The following is a 19,211-nucleotide window of genomic DNA, read 5'->3' as shown; positions in this document are numbered from 1 at the left end:
TAAATCAATAAGTCAGCTAGCCAATAAACTCCCGGACTCGCAGAATCCACCCAATCAGAGCCGGGCGGGGAGGGACTGCAGTAAAGTGAGCGGTAGTAGCTGTATGGGAGGTTCCGTTTTTAGTTTTGTTGACGGGAAGTTTTGCACAACTGGAATCGAATAGGATGAAATTTAGAAACATATTTCTGTGAGACCTCCACAATTGTTTTGACGGGACTCCTCTTCGTGGAAAGGTAAGTTCGCGGTAGCTTGTGGGTCGGGAGGTTTTTTGAGTGACGAGGAGCAGGGTTGGTCTGTCTGCCAGATTGTGTCCGCATTGTCGCTGATTGAAAGAATGGGTGGAATCGTTTCACTTCCTGCTAAACTGTGAACCATTCAAGTTGACAAGATCAAACAGTTTTGTGTTTTAATTGTTAATGTTAATGACGCTGATCGGCGCGGTTCACAGTAAAGAAGCACTCGCAGTTATTTCCTTCTGTTGCAGTACGTAAATATATATATATATATATATATATAAACATAGAAAATGTTGAAGCACGAAAATTACTTTTGGAACAGATTGATTTTTCTGCCACATTTCCTGTCATAAAAAAGTTATATAATTGTGTATTGTTGTGTTCTCTTCCATTTTACTGTGATTTAAAAGCCAGTGTTTGTAGTTATTGCGTTAGTTTGAAATGTTCAGATTCGACAGAGTAAACTACACTAGGCCTACCGTCCCGTACTAGCAGCTGCTGTTCGTCAGTGTGAAACTAACAGAGATCCATACTAGGGTACATGTTATATAAATGAATAATCTCCCGTGTAGATTAATGTGCGTGTATGAGGACGATTTTTTTATTTTTCTGACATAGCAAGTGGTTTTTACAGTTTTGGAATTTGTCAATGGCAATCGATGGGTAATATGAAACAAAACATAGCTTATGGGTTGCAACACTGGAAACGTTTTTCAGCCCTGTTCCAAAGAGGATTCCTGTGCGTATCTTACATCATGTAGCGTACAGAATGTAGTCCCACACGGTGTTTCCTTTTCATACCATTGCCATACGTGTGTAAACCTGATTTTGCATTTCACAGCTGGCGAATTGCAAGCTGTGCTGTAAGCTGGTTTAATAGAGTTCACAAGGCGGCGGTATTTAGACAAGCCATGCACACGTTGATTTGTTCTTTTGTTCTAACACAAGGAATTGAGCGTCTTTTCAAACGGGTTCTTAATAAAATAAATTTGAGAGTGACCTCAAGCATCACGAGGAAACTGACCATTTGGAACACCAGGTCCAGCCTGTCGGTACATTTTAAAACCTGTTTCATGCGCCTCCTTGTAAAAATAAGTCAACATCATTTTATGTGTCCCTTGTACCTTAGAAGGTTAGGGTTTGCCAAAACTTGTTACCCTGAATTGTCTTTAAGAATATTTATTGGAAGGTATTAATTCAATAAATCCATTCACTAATGTGTTGATTTTAAAACAAGAACAGCTGTCCTCCCTCACATTTACAATGGAGTACCAATCAACCAAGCAAGTCTTTGAGAAGGGAAATGTGCCCACGGTGTTTATTACAGTTCTAAACAGAGAGAGTCCCGTATGAGGAACTACTCTTTAGTGATGCAGTTTCCCACGAGGACTGGCATTATTCCTTTCAGCACAGCAAGTTTCCAGAAACGCAACCCTCCCTGGAGAACTGATGTAATAGTTTGTCTACCAATGTATTTATTACTTTAGTGGTCTGCCTAGACCTGCATGCACACAGGTGTGCAGTGTTGCCTGCAGGGTTACCTGTAAACAGGTGTGCAGTGTTGCCTGTGGGGTTACCTGTAAACAGGTGTGCAGTGTTGCCTGCGGGGTTAACTGTAAACAGGTGTGCAGTGTTGCCTGTGGGGTTACCTGTAAACAGGTGTGCAGTGTTGCCTGCGGGGTTACCTGTAAACAGGTGTGCAGTGTTGCCTGTGGGGTTACCTGTAAACAGGTGTGCAGTGTTGTCTGTGGGGTTACCTGTAAACAGGTGTGCAGTGTTGCCTGTGGGGTTACCTGTAAACAGGTGTGCCGTGTTGCCTGCGGGGTTACCTGGCTTGTTAACGATTCTAAACTCCTGGGGTGTTTAGAGGTGTCGTCCCTCAGGTTTTGAAGCTGCAGTGTCCCACCATTTTCAGTTTTACACTACAATATATTTCTCAGAATTGCATTCTTTTATAGTTTACCATTCTGTGCTGTGAGCTGCTTCACAACCCAGTCCTCTTGGCAATCCGCTTGCTGCACCAGCACGTGGTTATTAGGGTTTGAATAGATTAAATACATTTCACATGGGTAGATTTTTTATGGTATTGTTATACTGATAACCTTTTATCCAAAACACATGTCATGCAGTCCAGATGTTTTCACACTTTTGCAATGTCATTTTGTAGCTTCTGTGATTACATGATTGTGTTTTTTTTTTTTTTAAATTGTCTCAATCCTAAATTTGTTGGTAATGCAAAACGTTTGGCCATAGCTGTGGACACGGTGACCTTTTTGTTCATACTGCTGGATTTTGTGTTTGCAGCAGTGCTGGCTCATCCTGTACAGTATCTTCTGGTTCCAGCAATGCAGGGGTTAAACAGCTGAGCTGAGCTGACTGCTTCTGTGTTTCATGTAAAGACTGAGTCAGGCTCTTGATTTGACTCATTCTTCCAGGCTGACCAGCAAAAATGCAGCCAGATCAAGCCACTGTATATGAAGGAACACCCAGCTTGTAATGCTGAGTTTGCAGTAGAGTAGCAAGTGTGTGCTGTGAGTTTTGTATTTTTTTCACTTGCTGTCTGGGTCACAAAGGGGTTCATCCCACTGCTAACACCACATGTGACAGGGTAGCATCAAGCCATGGCAGGAAAGAGACCCGGAGACAGAAAGCTGCAGTTTAACACACAAAGCGCACTTCCATTAACAAAACAGGAACAAACAAAGCACGACACGAGGGGCAAAATAAAAGGTTCAAACAAATCAACACCCTTGTAGGCTGGGCATTCACCTTCACTACAGATACAATCCAAAACACAGCCAAACTCCTCCAACAAACAGAGCCTTTCTGTCTGCTTTTATACGTGTGGCCACTCCCCAATTAGCAAGTGTTACCCACTGCAGAAACATCCTGTATGTTTGTATGTATGTTTGCTTATTTATTATTGATTACTTTTAAATTTCCTAAATGATAAAGCGTGTCCTATCTGGTATTAAAGAAAACATGTTGAAAATGACACAGTACTAAATACTTCAGTTTGTGAATATTGCATTTGTGAGCTGTGAATATTCTGTATGTTTAGACACAGGAGGCTGTGTGGTCCAGTGGTTAAAGAAACGGGCTTGTAACCAGGAGGTCCCCGGTTCAAATCCCACCTCAGCCACTGACTCATTGTGTGACCCTGAGCAAGTCACTTAACCTCCTTGTGCTCCGTCTTTCGGGTGAGGCGTAATTGTAAGTGACTCTGCAGCTGATGCATAGTTCACACACCCTAGTCTCTGTAAGTCGCCTTCGATAAAGGCGTCTGCTAAATAAACAAATAATAATGTTTAATGAACCGCCTGTGCAATTGTAATGAAACTTGCTCAGAACCATTTTAATATTGAGTGCATCAGTCTGTACGTTGTGATGAGATTTGCTGCGTATATTCTTCAGCACTGGTTATTAAAATCAGAATATAGGTGTAAACGTCTCGTAATCTGGTGGGATGCAGAGGCTACCTGTCTGACACACCTGAGTTTTTATGAGTAGCTTTTATTTAATCGTGGTGAAACTTGGTTTTCACAGGCTTCGATTGAGCAGGATCTCAGAAGTGGGGCTCTTGTGTAAACATGTGCAGTCCTGCATCCTCCTGTATCTCTGTTCATGTCACTGATCCAGCTGTTCATTTTGAATTCCCAGCAGTGGTGTGGAATGAATGCTGTTGACATGCTATGTTTTTAGTGCTGAATGTCTTCAGACAGAGTCTTTCCTCCTCTGTGCTAAATATACGGTGAGATCCTCTTTCAGTCTTCACAGGCTTCCCTCTGTGGTCAGTCAGGAGGCTCTGCCTGACTCTTAGACATGAGATGCAGATTTAACTGGACTTGAATTAGCGACTTCTGTAAATCCAGAAATGTCTAGAGCGTTCTTTACCCTAGGGTAGCACTAGACAGGGTTCCGTTCTAAGGCTTGTCAGTTTAAGTGCTTCCAACCTATCATCCACGCCCTGCAACCATCCTGTGCGGAGGTCTCCCCATCAGTCAAGCAGACTCTGCCTCTGTCAGAGCACACGGGCCGGGGGAGGGGCGGCTCACGCTAACAAGTGCAATCTTATTTATAGCTTTGATTTTGTTGTTGCAGACTTTGTCATGTTCACGCTGTGTAAGAATAGATTTGCTGTTTATGCATAACCACTGTTTGTAAGCTTGGTTTCCAACTCTCATACCATCATCATGTGCATTTCTGGCATTATTCAGAGTAGTTATCATGGGGTGCTTGTGTTTTCTGTTAGGCTCTGTGTCTGACAATGATTATTCACAATAGTTATCATGGGGTGCTTGTGTTTTCTGTTAGGCTCTGTGTCTGACACTGTTTGATGCACATACTATTTCTTTAGTATATTTATGTACTAAAATATTTCAAAACAAAAAACCGTTTTCCATTGCTTGTCTTTTATTATTTCTAGTGCACTCGTTTTTCATGGTAAAGACTGTTTTTGATGTTTTGAAATATTAAACAGAAATGCAATATGATTCGTAAACGTTTCAAGTTTGAAAGTGCAGATTAATAAAATGCCGTTTAGTGGAGTGCTACCTCTGATACTCTGTGTATTCAGTGAATGTATCTTATGCTTACATGTTCAGTAAACATGTCGCACGCTGTTGATTTATCAGTGTTTTTGCTGAATGCACTTCTGGCAGAATGGATCATTCTCTTCCTATTTTATATTCTGGTGACTCTACCAGTCTGCTTCCAAGCAGTCCTTACACACATTGTGTGTAATATATCATTCATGCTTCAGGTTTGTTCTAGATTGTCCCTCTTTGACACACCGTTGTCACATGTCTGTTAAACTCGGCTGGCTCTCATTAACTAATCGTAGGCTTTTTCATTGGTGCTGTTTTGTGTTTCAGGTTCTTAAAGGCTTGGTAGCTCCTTATCTGTATGTTCTGGTGGAGAGGATTAACACTGGCTCTAGTTTACACTCTCAGGATTCTGTTAGTCTGGCAGTCCCGAGGGTTCACACATGTTTGAGAGAACTCTTTCAACTATCAGCTCCCAGAAATGTGGAACTCTTCCTTCTAGTATGAAGATGGAATTTGACAAGCTGGCTATAAAGATCGTATTTGGGAATTGCTTCGAGCCTCTTGCTATTGTTTTTCCTTTAGTCCACATTAACATGTAGATCACATGTCTTATTTATGTTCTTCTGTGTAGGCTGCTGGCTCAGTTGGAAGCACACGTGTATTTGTGTTGCTTGTATTGTAATTGTTTTCTTGTATAACAGGACCCCCTTGTAAATGAGGCCTCGGTCTCAGCAACTAAAACTTCTGTATGTATAAATACATTTAAAAAAATAAAAATAAAAAAATCATCGATCAAATATGTGTGTTCAGTTTCAAAGCTTAAATACACTGTCAACTGCTCGCTCTCTGGCGAGAGAGGAAGGGCTCCTGAACCGGCTCTCGCTCGCTCTCTGGAGAGTGGGAGGGGAGCTTCTCAGTTCCCTTAATACTTTCCTGTTGCTTGTTAGCTGTGAAGCTGTGAGGCTGTAATGAAACACATACAGCCAGAATCCATTTTAATACAGTGAAAGCAAAATGAAGGCATTTACTAAGACCATGACAATTACACTGCAGGAAAAGAGGAACAAACGGGGAAATACAATGCTGGGGAACTGTCCCATTAGCTGAGGTCTGGATAAATAAAGCTCTGATTGCTGTAATAAAATTCACCCTCCATCTTATTTTCAAGACTGCTTCAAGGCACTAGCTGCTAGTTCAAGAAGCATGTTATTACTCCTATTTAGGAATCTTGAATCTTGTTTATTTGACCCGGAGCTTAACTTTAATTAGCACATCAGAATGGTTTGTAAAAGCCTTTTTTCACCAAAGGAGCACAGCTAGGCTAAGGAATGTTTGAAACCCTGGTCCATGTGTTTGTGTTTGAGACTGGATTATTGTATTGGTTATGAGTCTTGCCTCGTTCCGGTTCTACAGATGACATCACAGCACTCTTCAGAAGCCTGGTTGGTTTGGGATGGATGTTAAGATCTTGTTGTTGACCTATTAGACCCTTCATGGTTTAGCTCCTCAGCGCCTCTCAGACATGCCTGAATAGCTTCCAGCCCGTTCTCTCTGCTCTGCTACAGCAGAGAGGGTGTCCCTGTGGTATTGTATATTTGGGTAGGTCTGCTGTCCTCCTCTCCAGTATCTAGACTGCCAGGCTCCTTGTTGCTAATGCCTCCTCCTCCCTCTCCTCAGGATCGTGGTGAGCCGCCATGCCGCTGGTGACGAGGAGTATCGAGCCGCGGCACCTCTGCCGCCAGTCTCTGCCCAAGACCATCAAGAGTGAGCTGGAGTGTGTCACCAACATCACCCTGGCCAACATCATCCGCCAGCTGGGCAGCCTCAGTAAGTTCAGGGAGGGAAGCCCAGAGGGTGCAGAGCAGCAGGGCAGGGCAGGGCAGGGAGTAGTGGAGTTATTGTAACTAAAGTGTGCTTTGTTTTGTTTTGATTCACTTTGTATATTTTCTTTTTTGGCCATTACATCCTGGGGACTTTTTTTTAAATTTAAACCAAGAAGTTTAAATACAGACTTTGAAAAGGACTTCCAGTCAAAATGTGTCTCATTTAATTTGTAAAGTTTATTTTAATATTAAAGGCAAAAAGAGCTCTTAGAATCATGTCTAACATTTAAATACATCTGGTACACCAGAGTGTAACCATAAAGCTGTCCCCCCTGCAACACTGTTAGAAGTACTGTATATCCGTAAGAAATGCCACTGAGAACAGATGTATATGACTTCAGACATGATGCTGAGCTATATTGCGGACACTGAGGTGCTTTATAAAGTCCCCAGGAAGCAGTGTGATGACAGAAGCAAAGTGACTGGAAACACAAAGAAGAATAGTTAAGATCCCTGTGATAGTTGCCATCCATACCAAGCTGCTCTTTGAAGTGTAACCGAACCTGCAGTATTGATGAGAAACTTGGTACTTTGCCTTTGCTTGATGCAGACAGTGCGGGATACAGCAGAGGTGAAGTATTGCACTTCTTGTAAACACTGCATGCCAAACACTGTCTTGTATCATTGTCAATGCTGCACGATTACAGACAGAGACTCTGGAAACAGGCAGTGATTGCAGCAGTGGGTTCTGAAAAGGAGAGTCCAGGCGGGAGGACTTGGGAACCAGACTGCTTTTCCAAAGAGTCGCTGGATTTCAGGGTCTCCTTTCAAAGTGATGAACAAAATAAACCCATCCGCAGCACACCTTGAGCTTGAACTAGACAGCTAAAACTTCAGTGCTAGTTAGCCGCCTTCTTCCTGTTAGTTTCTAAATGTCTGAGAACACCCTCAAGTTTATTATTGTTGTGTATAGAAGTTAATATTCCTTTTTTTGAATATTTTTTTGTATTGATTTTCAAATAAATATTTCTAGTAATAATTTATTATATATAACGATATAAAGTGAAGTATCCCAAAATAAACCCTAGCCACAGCACCAGGTGAGCACTCTGTGTAACTGCCTCGCTCCCTCTCTCGCGCCCCCTGCAGGCAAGTCTGCAGAGGATATCTTCGGAGAGCTCTTCCTGCAGGCCAGCCACTTCTCTCTGCGAGTCAACTCCCTGGGAGAGAGGGTTGACCGACTGCAGGTCAAAGTGACGCAGCTCGACCCCAAGGAAGAGGAAGGTGAGAGGGAGGCAGTGCGGTCTATTGGTTACAGCTGAGGGACTGGGAGGGAGGCAGTGCGGTCTACTGGTTAGAGCTGAGGTACTGGGAGGGAGGGAGGGAGGGTGTGGTCTAGTGGTTAGAGCTGAGGGAGCGGGAGGGAGGGAGGGAGGGAGGGAGGGAGTGTGGTCTAGTGGTTACAGCTGAGGGACCAGGAGGGAGGGATTGAGTGTGGTTAGTTCTGAGGGACCGGGAGGGAGGGAGGGAGTGTGGTTAGTTCTGAGGGACTGGGAGGGAGGGAGGGAAGGAGTGTGGTTAGCTCTGAAGGACTGGGAGGGAGGGAGTGTGGTCTAGTGGTTGAAGCTAAGGGACTGTGTGGGGAGAGGCAGTGTGGTCTAGTAGTTAAAGCTGAGAGACTAGGAGGCAGGCAGTGTGACCTGGTAGAGAGATGTTTTGTACTGTGCAAGTCCAGTGGTTTTGAAGGGCTCAGAGTAGTGCAGTATGTTCGTGATTCCAACGTGCCTGTGTGAGCACAGTGCCTGATGGGCCGGGTCCTGTGCAGTGTCTTTGCAGGCCATCACCACCAAGAAGGCGTTCAAAAGCTGTGGCACTCAGGACCAGCAGCTCTTCATCAGGACCTCCCTGCCCCTCCCTGTGCAGGAAACCTACAGCATGTGTAACCAGCCCCCACCACTCAATAACCTGAGCATGTACAGGTACTGCAGCCGAGAAGAGACCAGGGGAGCCTGCCTGTCTCTCTGTCTATCTGTTCTCAAATGTTGTGGTTCTGAAAGAATGACTTTCTTCATGTGCATGTGTTTCTTGTTGGAGTGTTCTAGGGTAGTGTGCTGTACTAGCCCTGCCTGTGTGTGTGCGTGTGTGTGTGTGTGTGTGTGCGTGTGCTGTACAAACCCTGCCTGTCTCTGTGTGTGTGTGTGCGCATGTGTGTGTGTGTGTGTGTGTTTGGGCAGTGTGCTGTACTAACCCTACCTGTCTCCTCACTCAGGGATGATGGGAAGGAAGCTCTCAAGTTCTACACTGACCCCTCCTATTTCTTTGAATTGTGGAAGGAGAAGATGCTTCAGGACACCAAAGACATCATGAAAGAGAGGCGCAAGCACAGGGTAACCTTCCCTGCAGATTACTACCAATAGAAACACTGGCACTGCCGTTTGAAATCACACATATAAGTCTACGTTGTGCCCATAAGAACTGACAAGAAGTGGTCATTTCTATAGAAGTAAAGTTGATTTGTGAGGTTAGAGACATCAAGGTTCCTGAGCCTTCAAGCAGACTATCTCCTGTTCTGAATCTAATTGAACATTGCCGGATCAAGTTAAAGTCAGTCTCAAGTTTTTATCTGTTAAAGGAATGTCAAGTTGTCCTCCTGACTCATGCAAAAAGCTGCAAGGAGTTTTCTAGAATCTGTGAAGTTCTGCTAAATTACAATGAACTCAAACTGAACGGCTGTCAGTACCTCCAGGACTTGTGATCAAGACAGTATGTATTTATTTAATATAAAGAGGATCAATTCAAATCACATTTTATTTATCTAGCTCCTTTCATATAAAAAGTGCTGTACAAGACAAAACAAAAAAAAAGCCAAAATAAAATACATTTGTACAGAGTAAAAAGAAAGAAAGATAAATAACAACAACAGTTATTATATAATGTTAAAAAGAAATACAAAAAAAGTAAATACATTAAAAAAACAAAAAAAAAAAAACCTTAAGTATCAAAAGTGTGTTTCTAACTCATGCAGGTGACCGTGCATTCCACAATCTGGGAGCACAGTAACTATAAGCTCTAGCAGCTAGCGCCCCCTAGCGGCTGCGTGCTGTATAAACTACAGATGAGTTCTGGCATGGACCGGGAGCCCAGCAAATCCAGCAGTCCAGTCAGGATGACACACAAGCAGAAATTGGTTTCTCAGCATCAGACAGAAATTGCCTAAGATTAGCACAGTTTCACACATGATAAAACAAGACTTTAGTGACTTTGCAAGTATGAGACTCAAAACTTTTTCACATGTTTAACATGTTAGTGGTTAAATTGCCAAGGTCTGTTTATAAATATGTTGTGGCTTCTAGTTGTGACTGAGAACCGAATACCAGAACTTCTGTTTTCTCTTCGTGACAGAAAGAGAAGAAGGACAACCCCAGAGGAAACCTGAACCCCCGCAAGATCAAGACGCGCAAGGAGGAGTGGGAGAGGCTCAAGATGGGCAAGGAATTTGTGGAGCCCAAGCCTGGAGATGCCATGTAAGATGTATAAAAAGTGAATGCATGACATCGTGTTTAGGGTGTCTGTGCAGTGAGACACTGTGTAAGCTGCATACAGTTAATACAGTACATCATGTTTAGGGTGTCTGTGCAGTGAGACACTGTGTAAGCTGCATACAGTTAATACAGTACATCATGTTTAGGGTGTCTGTGCAGTGAGACACTGTGTAAGCTGCATACAGTTAATACAGTACATCATGTTTAGGGTGTCTGTGCAGTGAGACACTGTGTAAGCTGCATACAGTTAATACAGTACATCATGTTTAGGGTGTCTGTGCAGCGAGACACTAAGTTGCATACAGTTAATACAGTACATCATGTTTAGGGTGTGTGTGCAGCGAGACACTGTGTAAGCTGCATACAGTTAATACAGTACATCATGTTTAGGGTGTCTGTGCAGTGAGACACTGTGTAAGCTGCATACAGTTAATACAGTACATCATGTTTAGGGTGTCTGTGCAGTGAGACACTGTGTAAGCTGCATACAGTTAATACAGTACATCATGTTTAGGGTGTCTGTGCAGTGAGACACTGTGTAAGCTGCATACAGTTAATACAGTACATCATGTTTAGGGTGTCTGTGCAGCGAGACACTAAGTTGCATACAGTTAATACAGTACATCATGTTTAGGGTGTGTGTGCAGCGAGACACTGTGTAAGCTGCATACAGTTAATACAGTACATCATGTTTAGGGTGTCTGTGCAGTGAGACACTGTGTAAGCTGCATACAGTTAATACAGTACATCATGTTTAGGGTGTCTGTGCAGTGAGACACTGTGTAAGCTGCATACAGTTAATACAGTACATCATGTTTAGGGTGTCTGTGCAGCGAGACACTGTGTAAGCTGCATACAGTTAATACAGTACATCATGTTTAGGGTGTCTGTGCAGTGAGACACTGTGTAAGCTGCATACAGTTAATACAGTACATCATGTTTAGGGTGTCTGTGCAGTGAGACACTGTGTAAGCTGCATACAGTTAATACAGTACATCATGTTTAGGGTTCCTGTGCAGTTTGGGTTAGTTCTGTCTCAAACTGTGTGAAACGATGGGCCATACTTTCAAAGCGTTTACTCCAGTCTTTGATTAACTCTAACAGGTAAAACATCTGTTAATTTTACAGAACTAGAACCAAACATCTAAGTGATTATATTTAAAAGTTTTTTTTTCAGCATTCTCGGTCTGGTTTATGTCATTTTGTACATTTAACATGATTTTTTTCTTATTTTTAAAAAGAAGAGTTAATTGAAGAATGGAGGAAACGGTTTGAAAATATCACCCCATGTCTCATACATTTGCAGTGATTTGGTTGTTTTTTAATGTTTCTTATCACACCATCAGCCAAATGTAATGCTGCCTCTTAACTGGTTCTGTGGTATAAAGGGGGAGCTGATTGAGTCCCACGGGGAGATACCCTCAACTGTATGAAACATGACTGCGCTGTCACCACACTGAATTATAAAGAAGATTAAGAACAGCAGCTTCTCACCCAAGCTCTGAGAGAATGTGCTGCAAAGGGGGGGGTGGAGGGGGGTCCTTTTTAGAAAATCATGCACCACCGTTCTTCTTCTGTTATCTCTTTTTATACAAAGTAGCGATATTAGATTGTTTCATTTCCCAGTTGTTTTAAACAGTCAATGTACTACATCAAACAAGTATAGTGACTAGGGGATCCCTTCTAAAAGCTCCCCATAGTAAAAGCATAGCAACGTGTAATAAAGCACAGTGAAAGCATGGTAAAGTCTTACTGGCAGACTTGTTCTTAACCCTTTGTGGTCCATTGTCGGACCTGGTCCGACATTGCAATTATTCCTATCCGGTCCATTGTCGGACCCTGTCCGACATCATCAAAAAAATGCAAAAAACGGGTTTCTAGTCATTTTTTTTCTCCGGAAAAAGCCGAGAAAACCATTCAATGGCCGAGTGGGAGCGACAGGAGCCGAGACAAGCCGTTTTAAAAAAAAAAAACAAAAAAAAAGGCGTATCTCATGAATAGTCATACTTGCCCCTGGCATCCCATATGGGCGGTCATAAGGAAGCTGGCTGTTACTGAATCAGCGCACAGAGAATATCACAGACATTTGCAGAGCTTTTTTGAGATGTTATAGTAATAAAATAATGACTTGGATCGCATTATTGAGGAGTTTGGAGATGTTTGATCAGTATGTACGACGATTATTATTATAATTTTTTTTTCTTGGCATAAGTGAAAGCTATAGCTAACGAAAGGGTGGGGCGGGACTGGAGATGCCCAGTGAGTGCTTTGTTGATATGCAGGGCCTTTTAAACCCGTTTGACTGTGAAAAAAAAATACTTTTAAACAGCGCGTCTAAAATTAACTGCGCATGTGAAAATAAATTGGACCTGACGCGCCTGACAAGCACTTAATAAATGGACTGCAAAGGGTTAAAGTTGAAGCGTCTCTTAGCAGCCTGTAGTGACCCCTGCTGGTTCTGTTTTGACTCTGCAGCAACTCCAATGAGATGAACGGCAGCATCAGCTCTGGGGATGGGGGGTACGACGGCTACGTGGATCAGAACCAGGGCTACGATCCCCCACCCCCTCCCATGTCTCCCGATGACTTCCTGCCCCCACCTCCCCCGGACATGAGGTGAACATGCAGACACAGCACTGTACATTTCAGTGCTCCAGTTTCTCTAGTTGGTTGCTGTTCCAATGGTCCAGTTTCTCTAGTTGGTTGCTGTTCCAATGGTCCAGTTTCTCTAGTTGTATGCTGTTCGAATGCCTTTGCAATTGCTTCACACATTCTCTTTTTTCTGTTTTATAAACTTTATAAAGTAACATTTTATAGATTACTGCAACATGCACAGTTTTTAACTGTGCAAAAGACTGAAGAAATGTTGACTATTTCCCTAACCTCTCTGTCTCTCTCTTCCCCAGTTACCAGATAGGTGGTCAGCAGGGTTTAGCCCAACAGAAGCGCTCCAGTCTGGTGTCTCCCAGCCACCCCCCTCCTGCCCCCCCAGGCTCCCCTCTTGATGGCAGACCAGGCTTTGCCCCACCCCCAGCTCCAGCTCCTCCCCCTCCCCCACCCCCTGGCATGGGAGCCCCACCTCCTCTCTCTGGATTCAATGCCCCACCCCCTCCCCCACCCCCTCCTGCTCCCGGATTGGCTCCTGACGCATTCACCACCCCACCGGCCCCGCCTCCTCCTCCCTTCATGCTGGACTCCTCTGCCCTGCCTCAACCCCCCTCCTTACCCACTCTTGCTGGGGGACCCCCCCCACCCCCTCCTCCTCCCCCTCCCCCAGGACCACCCCCTCCTCCTTCTGCTGGCCCCCCAGCTCCCCCTCTCTCCTCTGGCAATATCGGGGTCCCCCATGCCCCCCAGCCTAGCACCCCCAAAGCCCAGGCCCCGGTCGGTGATGCTCACAGTGACCTGCTGCAAGCGATCCGGCAAGGTGAGTCTCCTAAGTTCATACACAGCAGGGCCTGTTCCATTGATCTCAACAGTGACGGCCTTCAACTCTCACCTTCCAGCAGCCTAGCCCTCCAACGCAATCTTTATTTTAATTGTACATAGTCATACAACAACGTTGAGAAATCTAGCATTGAATGACGTTCATGTTCTGTGATCCTGAGTGAATATGTTTCTGCATGCATACAAATCGACCGGGTGAATCGCCTTGTTCCAGATTACAGCGAGGAGCGTGATCTGAGGATAGTAATTCTTTGCTATGAGATGATGTTATATTTAGGGTTAAACATGTTTTCTTTTCAATACATTGTACTTGTTATATAAACAGAATACTCTTGTTTGTTCAGAGTGCTGTGGCTATTTCACTCAACAGGATAGCTGCAAACATCCCATTATCATTCTGTCCTCATTCGTGGAATAAGTGTCTGCACTTTCTGTATAGATGTAAGATGGAGGAATGCCGTTGAAATGCCTCTCTGCTGGGACTCTGTTGTGATCACTCTCCTCCTCTCTCAGGGTTCAACCTGCGCAAGGTGGAGGAGCAGCGTGAGCAGGAGAAGCGAGACCACGTGGGCAATGACGTGGCTGCCATCCTGTCCCGCCGCATCGCCGTCGAGTGCAGCGACTCCGAGGACGACTCCTCTGAGTTCGGAGATGAAGACTGGTCTGACTAGCCCCCCCCCCTCACTCAGCGGACCCCCGCCAGCTCACATTGATTATCTTTCTGTCTGTGTGTGTGTTTTTTTACGGTTTGTAATAACAGGACAAATCTGAGTCCTTGGATCATGCCAGAACCCTTACCTACTTGAGAAACCCTTAATCACACAGTGTGATTTTTATCACTGTATCTGTGCCGTGGAGCCTGCACAGTAATACTAGACTAGACCTTAATACAGCCAGCAATCCTATAATGATTTATAATGGAGTCTGTTGCAGCCCTGTAAACCTAGATTTGTTGGGATGCCTGTTTTCTCATATTTCTCACAAGAGAAAAAAAAAAGTTGATCAAAGAGCCCTGTAAGAAAAGAGAGAGAGAGATCTGTGTTTTTACCTGTATCAGAGTGAATATACGTCACTGCAGCCAAGCAGGATTAGTGAGGCTCTGTCATTTGGAAACTCCATCGCAGAAAGCAATTCATAAACAGATTAATAATTCATCCAGGAGTCTTTGAATGGCATCCCCTGTACACAGAGCCTGCTTCCCTCCCTGCTGTAATCTGCATGCCAAAAACCGCCCGCTCCTCCCACGTCACTTTCCTGTCCTCTAAATATTCAGTAGCTGGACCATCCTTGTGATCTGCCAGCGCTTAAAATAGCAAAGTCATCCTTCAGCTCTGTACTAGTCCTGTGAGTATAAACTTAACAGAGTGCCAAACACACCACACTGTACAGAACCACAGGGTCAGGGGTGTCTGCCATAGTGTTAATACCTGAGACGAGCAAAAACTAGAAAAAAGGCGTGTGCTTAGTGATTGTCTGTGGAAGGGTCTGCTCAGTGATGGATCGTCTGTGGTTCTGAGGAAGAACATGCAGACTTGTATCTGCAGCAATCAATGGTTTGTCTGATGGGTGGGTTTTGTAGAATGAGCCCCAATCCAAAGCTTCCTTATATACATCATGCTTATCCTGTTACTTTCTAATTATAATTATGAGATTTTTCTTGTGGCATGTCGGGTGTTTTATACGTATTGTTTTATTACTGCTGTCCTGCAGAAGGATGGTTCTATACAATGTAATATGAATAGTAATCACAGTGTCTTTTTAAAAGGGATTGGGTTTATTTATGTGATTGTGCAGGTAGCCCTTGTGTTTAGTGAAATTGTGCCTTAATTCTGCAGCAAGATGTTTAGTGCCTTGGGAAGTAGGGTGTGCCTGAGGGATGAGAGCAGAGAGGCGGAGGCAAGGCCAAATTCAGGGTCCATTTCCACCCACCTCGTGTTCATGGCATAAACAGAGCAAAATATATATGCAGATTGAACTAACGTGATTGGTGGAGTATAGATCGAATCAGAATCAATTGACATTACTGAGCATTAACTCGGTGTTTGAATTAGACACCTCAACCCTGGTGAAATATACTGCCTCCTGCTGGCAGACAGGTAGGGGTGGTGCAGTTCCAGGTTTGCCCTCAGACACCAGAACAATACAGTTGGACAAAGACAAGAAACATAACAAACTGTGATCTTTGAAACTGTTGCAGTTTGAGTCAGAACCAAATCATTTTTAAAATGTGTTTTGCATATTTCATGATGTGTAAAGGCTTCAATTCCCATAAGACAGTGGTTCCCAGCATTTTCCAAAGTGATGAATGCCTTATGGTTTTTATGTTTAGGGATTTTTGCCAGCGTGGGACCAAAATGCAAACCTGTAATTGTACTAGAACCTGTACAAGTACCATTACCATAGAGATCAGGAGTACTCTTTAAGGAAGCACTTGTAGACACAAAGCTTGCTCTTTCCTTATTCCCTGATTTCACTGGAATCCTGGTAAATTCATGTCATCACGTGATGCAGGGAAAGGAACGGGCAGCTTCTATTGTATTCCTCTGCGTACTGCAGTTATTGTAACCAGCTGCTTCTATTAGCAGAGCTAAGTAAATGGTTAGAGAATTAAAAGCACAAAAATGATATCCATGCAAGGCCATTCTCGTATATAAAACCGTATTTTTTAAAAGTTTCAGAAGGTAACCTAGGGAAAGTTCCTCCACCCCCAAGCCTGCTGCAGAATGCCCTCTGCAACTCCAACTCCAGCCCTCCCACTTTCACACACAGCACTGTGACCAGATCTAATGTATTGCCAAAAATGATGTACTTTAACCAAGAAATCTCTGTGCAATTCTCTTCTACTGTAACTATAGCTTTGTGTGTATCCCTGTTCAAAGGGTGTTATGGTGTGCTTGCTGGAGGGCCGCTGTAGCTCCAAGTCTATGCAATTGCTCTCTTTGGGCGTCTTTGTCCAGAAAGGGGTTCAGCAAGGAGTGTCTTTGCTGTGCAGGATTCACGATTTGTGCATAGCTTTTAAATGAACCAGTTCTTCCAGCACAGCCTATAGAAACCATAACACCCTTTCTTTTTCTTGTCAACTAATACTGTATTAAAGTGCCTTTTTAAATTGAAATGATTTACTTCACTGATGATCTATGCAATAATACACATGTATTGCTGTTTAACTATTAACAATGTGCCTGTAAGATAACATAGCTGTCAACAAACTTTTGTAGTTGAATCAATTCATTGTAGCAGAGACTATTCTTTATATAGATATATATTACACACACATTTTTCAGGGGTAATAGCCACCATGAGTTTAGTATTAATATTTTGCTATTAATGGTCAAACTCTCTTGCAGTAAAACCTGATGATTAGACGTTATGGTGGGGTTGGTGTTGTTTTATTGGCGGTGAGGTATTGTAAATCTGTATCTTCAAAGCCGTGCTGGGTAAACTTCCATGTTATCAATGGTTTGCTAACAGTCTGTGCCAGGGCTTTATAAACTTGTCATTTTTAAATTTTGCAGTCCCTCAGGCACACTCAGAACTTAGTTAAAAAAATAAAATAAAAAAAATCAATCAAAGTTTGAGTTATTTTGCACCCTCATCCTGGAACCATTTCCAGAAGCAACTCAAACTTAGTGACCTGGTTAGAAGCACTTCATAGAGCTAGTTCTGCAGCAGAAAGCTGTTCTTGTTTTACATAAGGTTTTCATGTGCTGTGGGTGTTTGTATGTGAATGGGTTTGGGTGTGTTTGTATGTGCGTGCGTGTGATAACTTCAAGCAGCATCTATTTGCTGTGCTTCAGGTTTATAGAGGGAGAGATCAAACAGTAGTTTGGGACGGAGGCTTAAACTGGGAGCTGGCAGGAGGAGAGACAGTCACGTACAGAGCATTGGATTCCTGGAGGACAATGTAGGAGGGAGACGGCTGGCTTAGCCAAATGGACTTGGACAAATAGCAGCATCAGAGCCACCACTGGTAGAGACACACACACACACATACAGCCATCTGAGATTTCTTACAATATATAGCACACCCTGATATTGATGTGATACAGCCACCTGAAATGTCTTAATAATATTAGCAAACCTAGATATTAATGTTATACAGCCATCTGAAAAGTCTTTGTATCAGAAGGAAATGATGTCAGGTTTAAGAAACAGAATATATACAAAGATAATTTAGGTCAATATATTAAAACACATAAAAATATGTCTCGTTGGTTTTGAGTTAGTAATGCATTCGTGCCTCTAAACCCACTCAAGATAAAGCATTGTGTGCTGGAAACCTTGCCCCTAGCTGTTTGTTTAACCCTAATTCCTGATATGAATGTTTATGTGAATTCCAATGGGGAATGCAAGGACAACACTACATGGAAGACTGAACCAGTCTTAAACGTCACCACTGAGGACAATCACTTTGTGTGTAGAATAGAGGACAGAAACTCCACCCGGTCATTCTGCATTGGTAGTAAGTGGATCATAGTTGGGGTACCACAGCACTTGTGGGGCAGACGGCTCATTAAAAGCTTTAGCATATTTGTAAAGAGGAGATGATTATCTATTAAGATATTTGATTAAAAAGGTTTAAATGGTTCAAAAATAATTTATTTAAGGACGTGTGTGTGTGTGCTTCACAAATGGACACAGGAGTCAGACAGTTCTCTTTATAACGCCTCAAAGGCACTCAGGATTTATTTGGGGAGGTACAAGTCAGTTAAAGCAAACAGCGGTGCTGCAAAAGAATAACCTGCGTTGAGTCCATCTCGCTGAGAGACGCGGTAAAGTTTCCTCTGCGTTGAGTCCATCTCACTGAGAGACGCGGTAAAGTTTCCTCTGTGTTGAGTCAATCTCACTGAGAGACGCGGTAAAGTTTCCTCTGCGTTGAGTCAATCTCGCTGAGAGGGTAAAGTTTCCTCTGCGTTGAGTCAATCTCGCTGAGAGGGTAAAGTTTCCTCTGCGTTGAGTCCATCTCACTGAGAGACGCGGTAAAGTTTCCTCTGTGTTGAGTCCATCTCACTGAGAGACGCGGTAAAGTTTCCTCTGTGTTGAGTCAATCTCGCTGAGAGACGCGGTAAAGTTTCCTCTGTGTTGAGTCAATCTCACTGAAAGACGCGGTAAAGTTTCCTCTGCGTTGAGTCCATCTCACTGAGAGACGCGGTAAAGTTTCCTCTGTGTTGAGTCAATCTCACTGAGAGACGCGGTAAAGTTTCCTCTGCGTTGAGTCAATCTCACTGAGAGACGCGGTAAAGTTTCCTCTGCGTTGAGTCCATCTCACTGAGAGACGCGGTAAAGTTTCCTCTGTGTTGAGTCAATCTCACTGAAAGACGCGGTAAAGTTTCCTCTGCGTTGAGTCCATCTCACTGAGAGACGCGGTAAAGTTTCCTCTGCGTTGAGTCAATCTCACTGAGAGACGCGGTAAAGTTTCCTCTGCGTTGAGTCCATCTCACTGAGAGACGCGGTAAAGTTTCCTCTGTGTTGAGTCAATCTCACTGAAAGACGCGGTAAAGTTTCCTCTGCGTTGAGTCAATCTCACTGAGAGACGCGGTAAAGTTTCCTCCGCGTTGAGTCAATCTCGCTGAGAGACGCGGTAAAGTTTCCTCCGCGTTGAGTCAATCTCACTGA

At 43.5% G+C, this 19,211-nt stretch overlaps 1 protein-coding gene across 1 annotated transcript; it reads left to right on the top strand.

Moving 5' to 3' along the window:
* Positions 1 to 16,822, top strand: LOC117964057 (actin-binding protein WASF2-like). Its single transcript, XM_034906320.2, has 9 exons — positions 1 to 233; positions 6,461 to 6,610; positions 7,756 to 7,890; positions 8,432 to 8,585; positions 8,876 to 8,993; positions 10,009 to 10,130; positions 12,624 to 12,764; positions 13,055 to 13,575; positions 14,109 to 16,822. Exons 2-9 carry the CDS (start codon positions 6,478 to 6,480, stop codon positions 14,264 to 14,266), a joined length of 1,482 nt encoding a protein of 493 aa, XP_034762211.1. The 5' UTR covers positions 1 to 233; positions 6,461 to 6,477; the 3' UTR covers positions 14,267 to 16,822.
* Positions 16,823 to 19,211: the final 2,389 nt, after the last annotated feature.

The sequence above is a fragment of the Acipenser ruthenus genome, chromosome 25 (assembly GCF_902713425.1).
Source record: "Acipenser ruthenus chromosome 25, fAciRut3.2 maternal haplotype, whole genome shotgun sequence".
Taxonomy (NCBI): domain Eukaryota; kingdom Metazoa; phylum Chordata; class Actinopteri; order Acipenseriformes; family Acipenseridae; genus Acipenser; species Acipenser ruthenus.
Note: the sequence above shows the minus strand (reverse complement) of the source record. Positions and strands in the feature narration are given on the sequence as shown.

Excerpts from the sequence above, each read along its gene's own strand:
- LOC117964057 (XM_034906320.2), top strand. The coding sequence starts at position 6,478 with ATGCCGCTGGTGACGAGGAGTATCGAGCCGCGGCACCTCTGCCGCCAG. Across the intron at positions 12,765-13,054 it reads CCACCTCCCCCGGACATGAG|TTACCAGATAGGTGGTCAGC; the intron begins GTGAACATGCAG and ends TCTCTTCCCCAG. Across the intron at positions 13,576-14,108 it reads GCTGCAAGCGATCCGGCAAG|GGTTCAACCTGCGCAAGGTG; the intron begins GTGAGTCTCCTA and ends CTCCTCTCTCAG.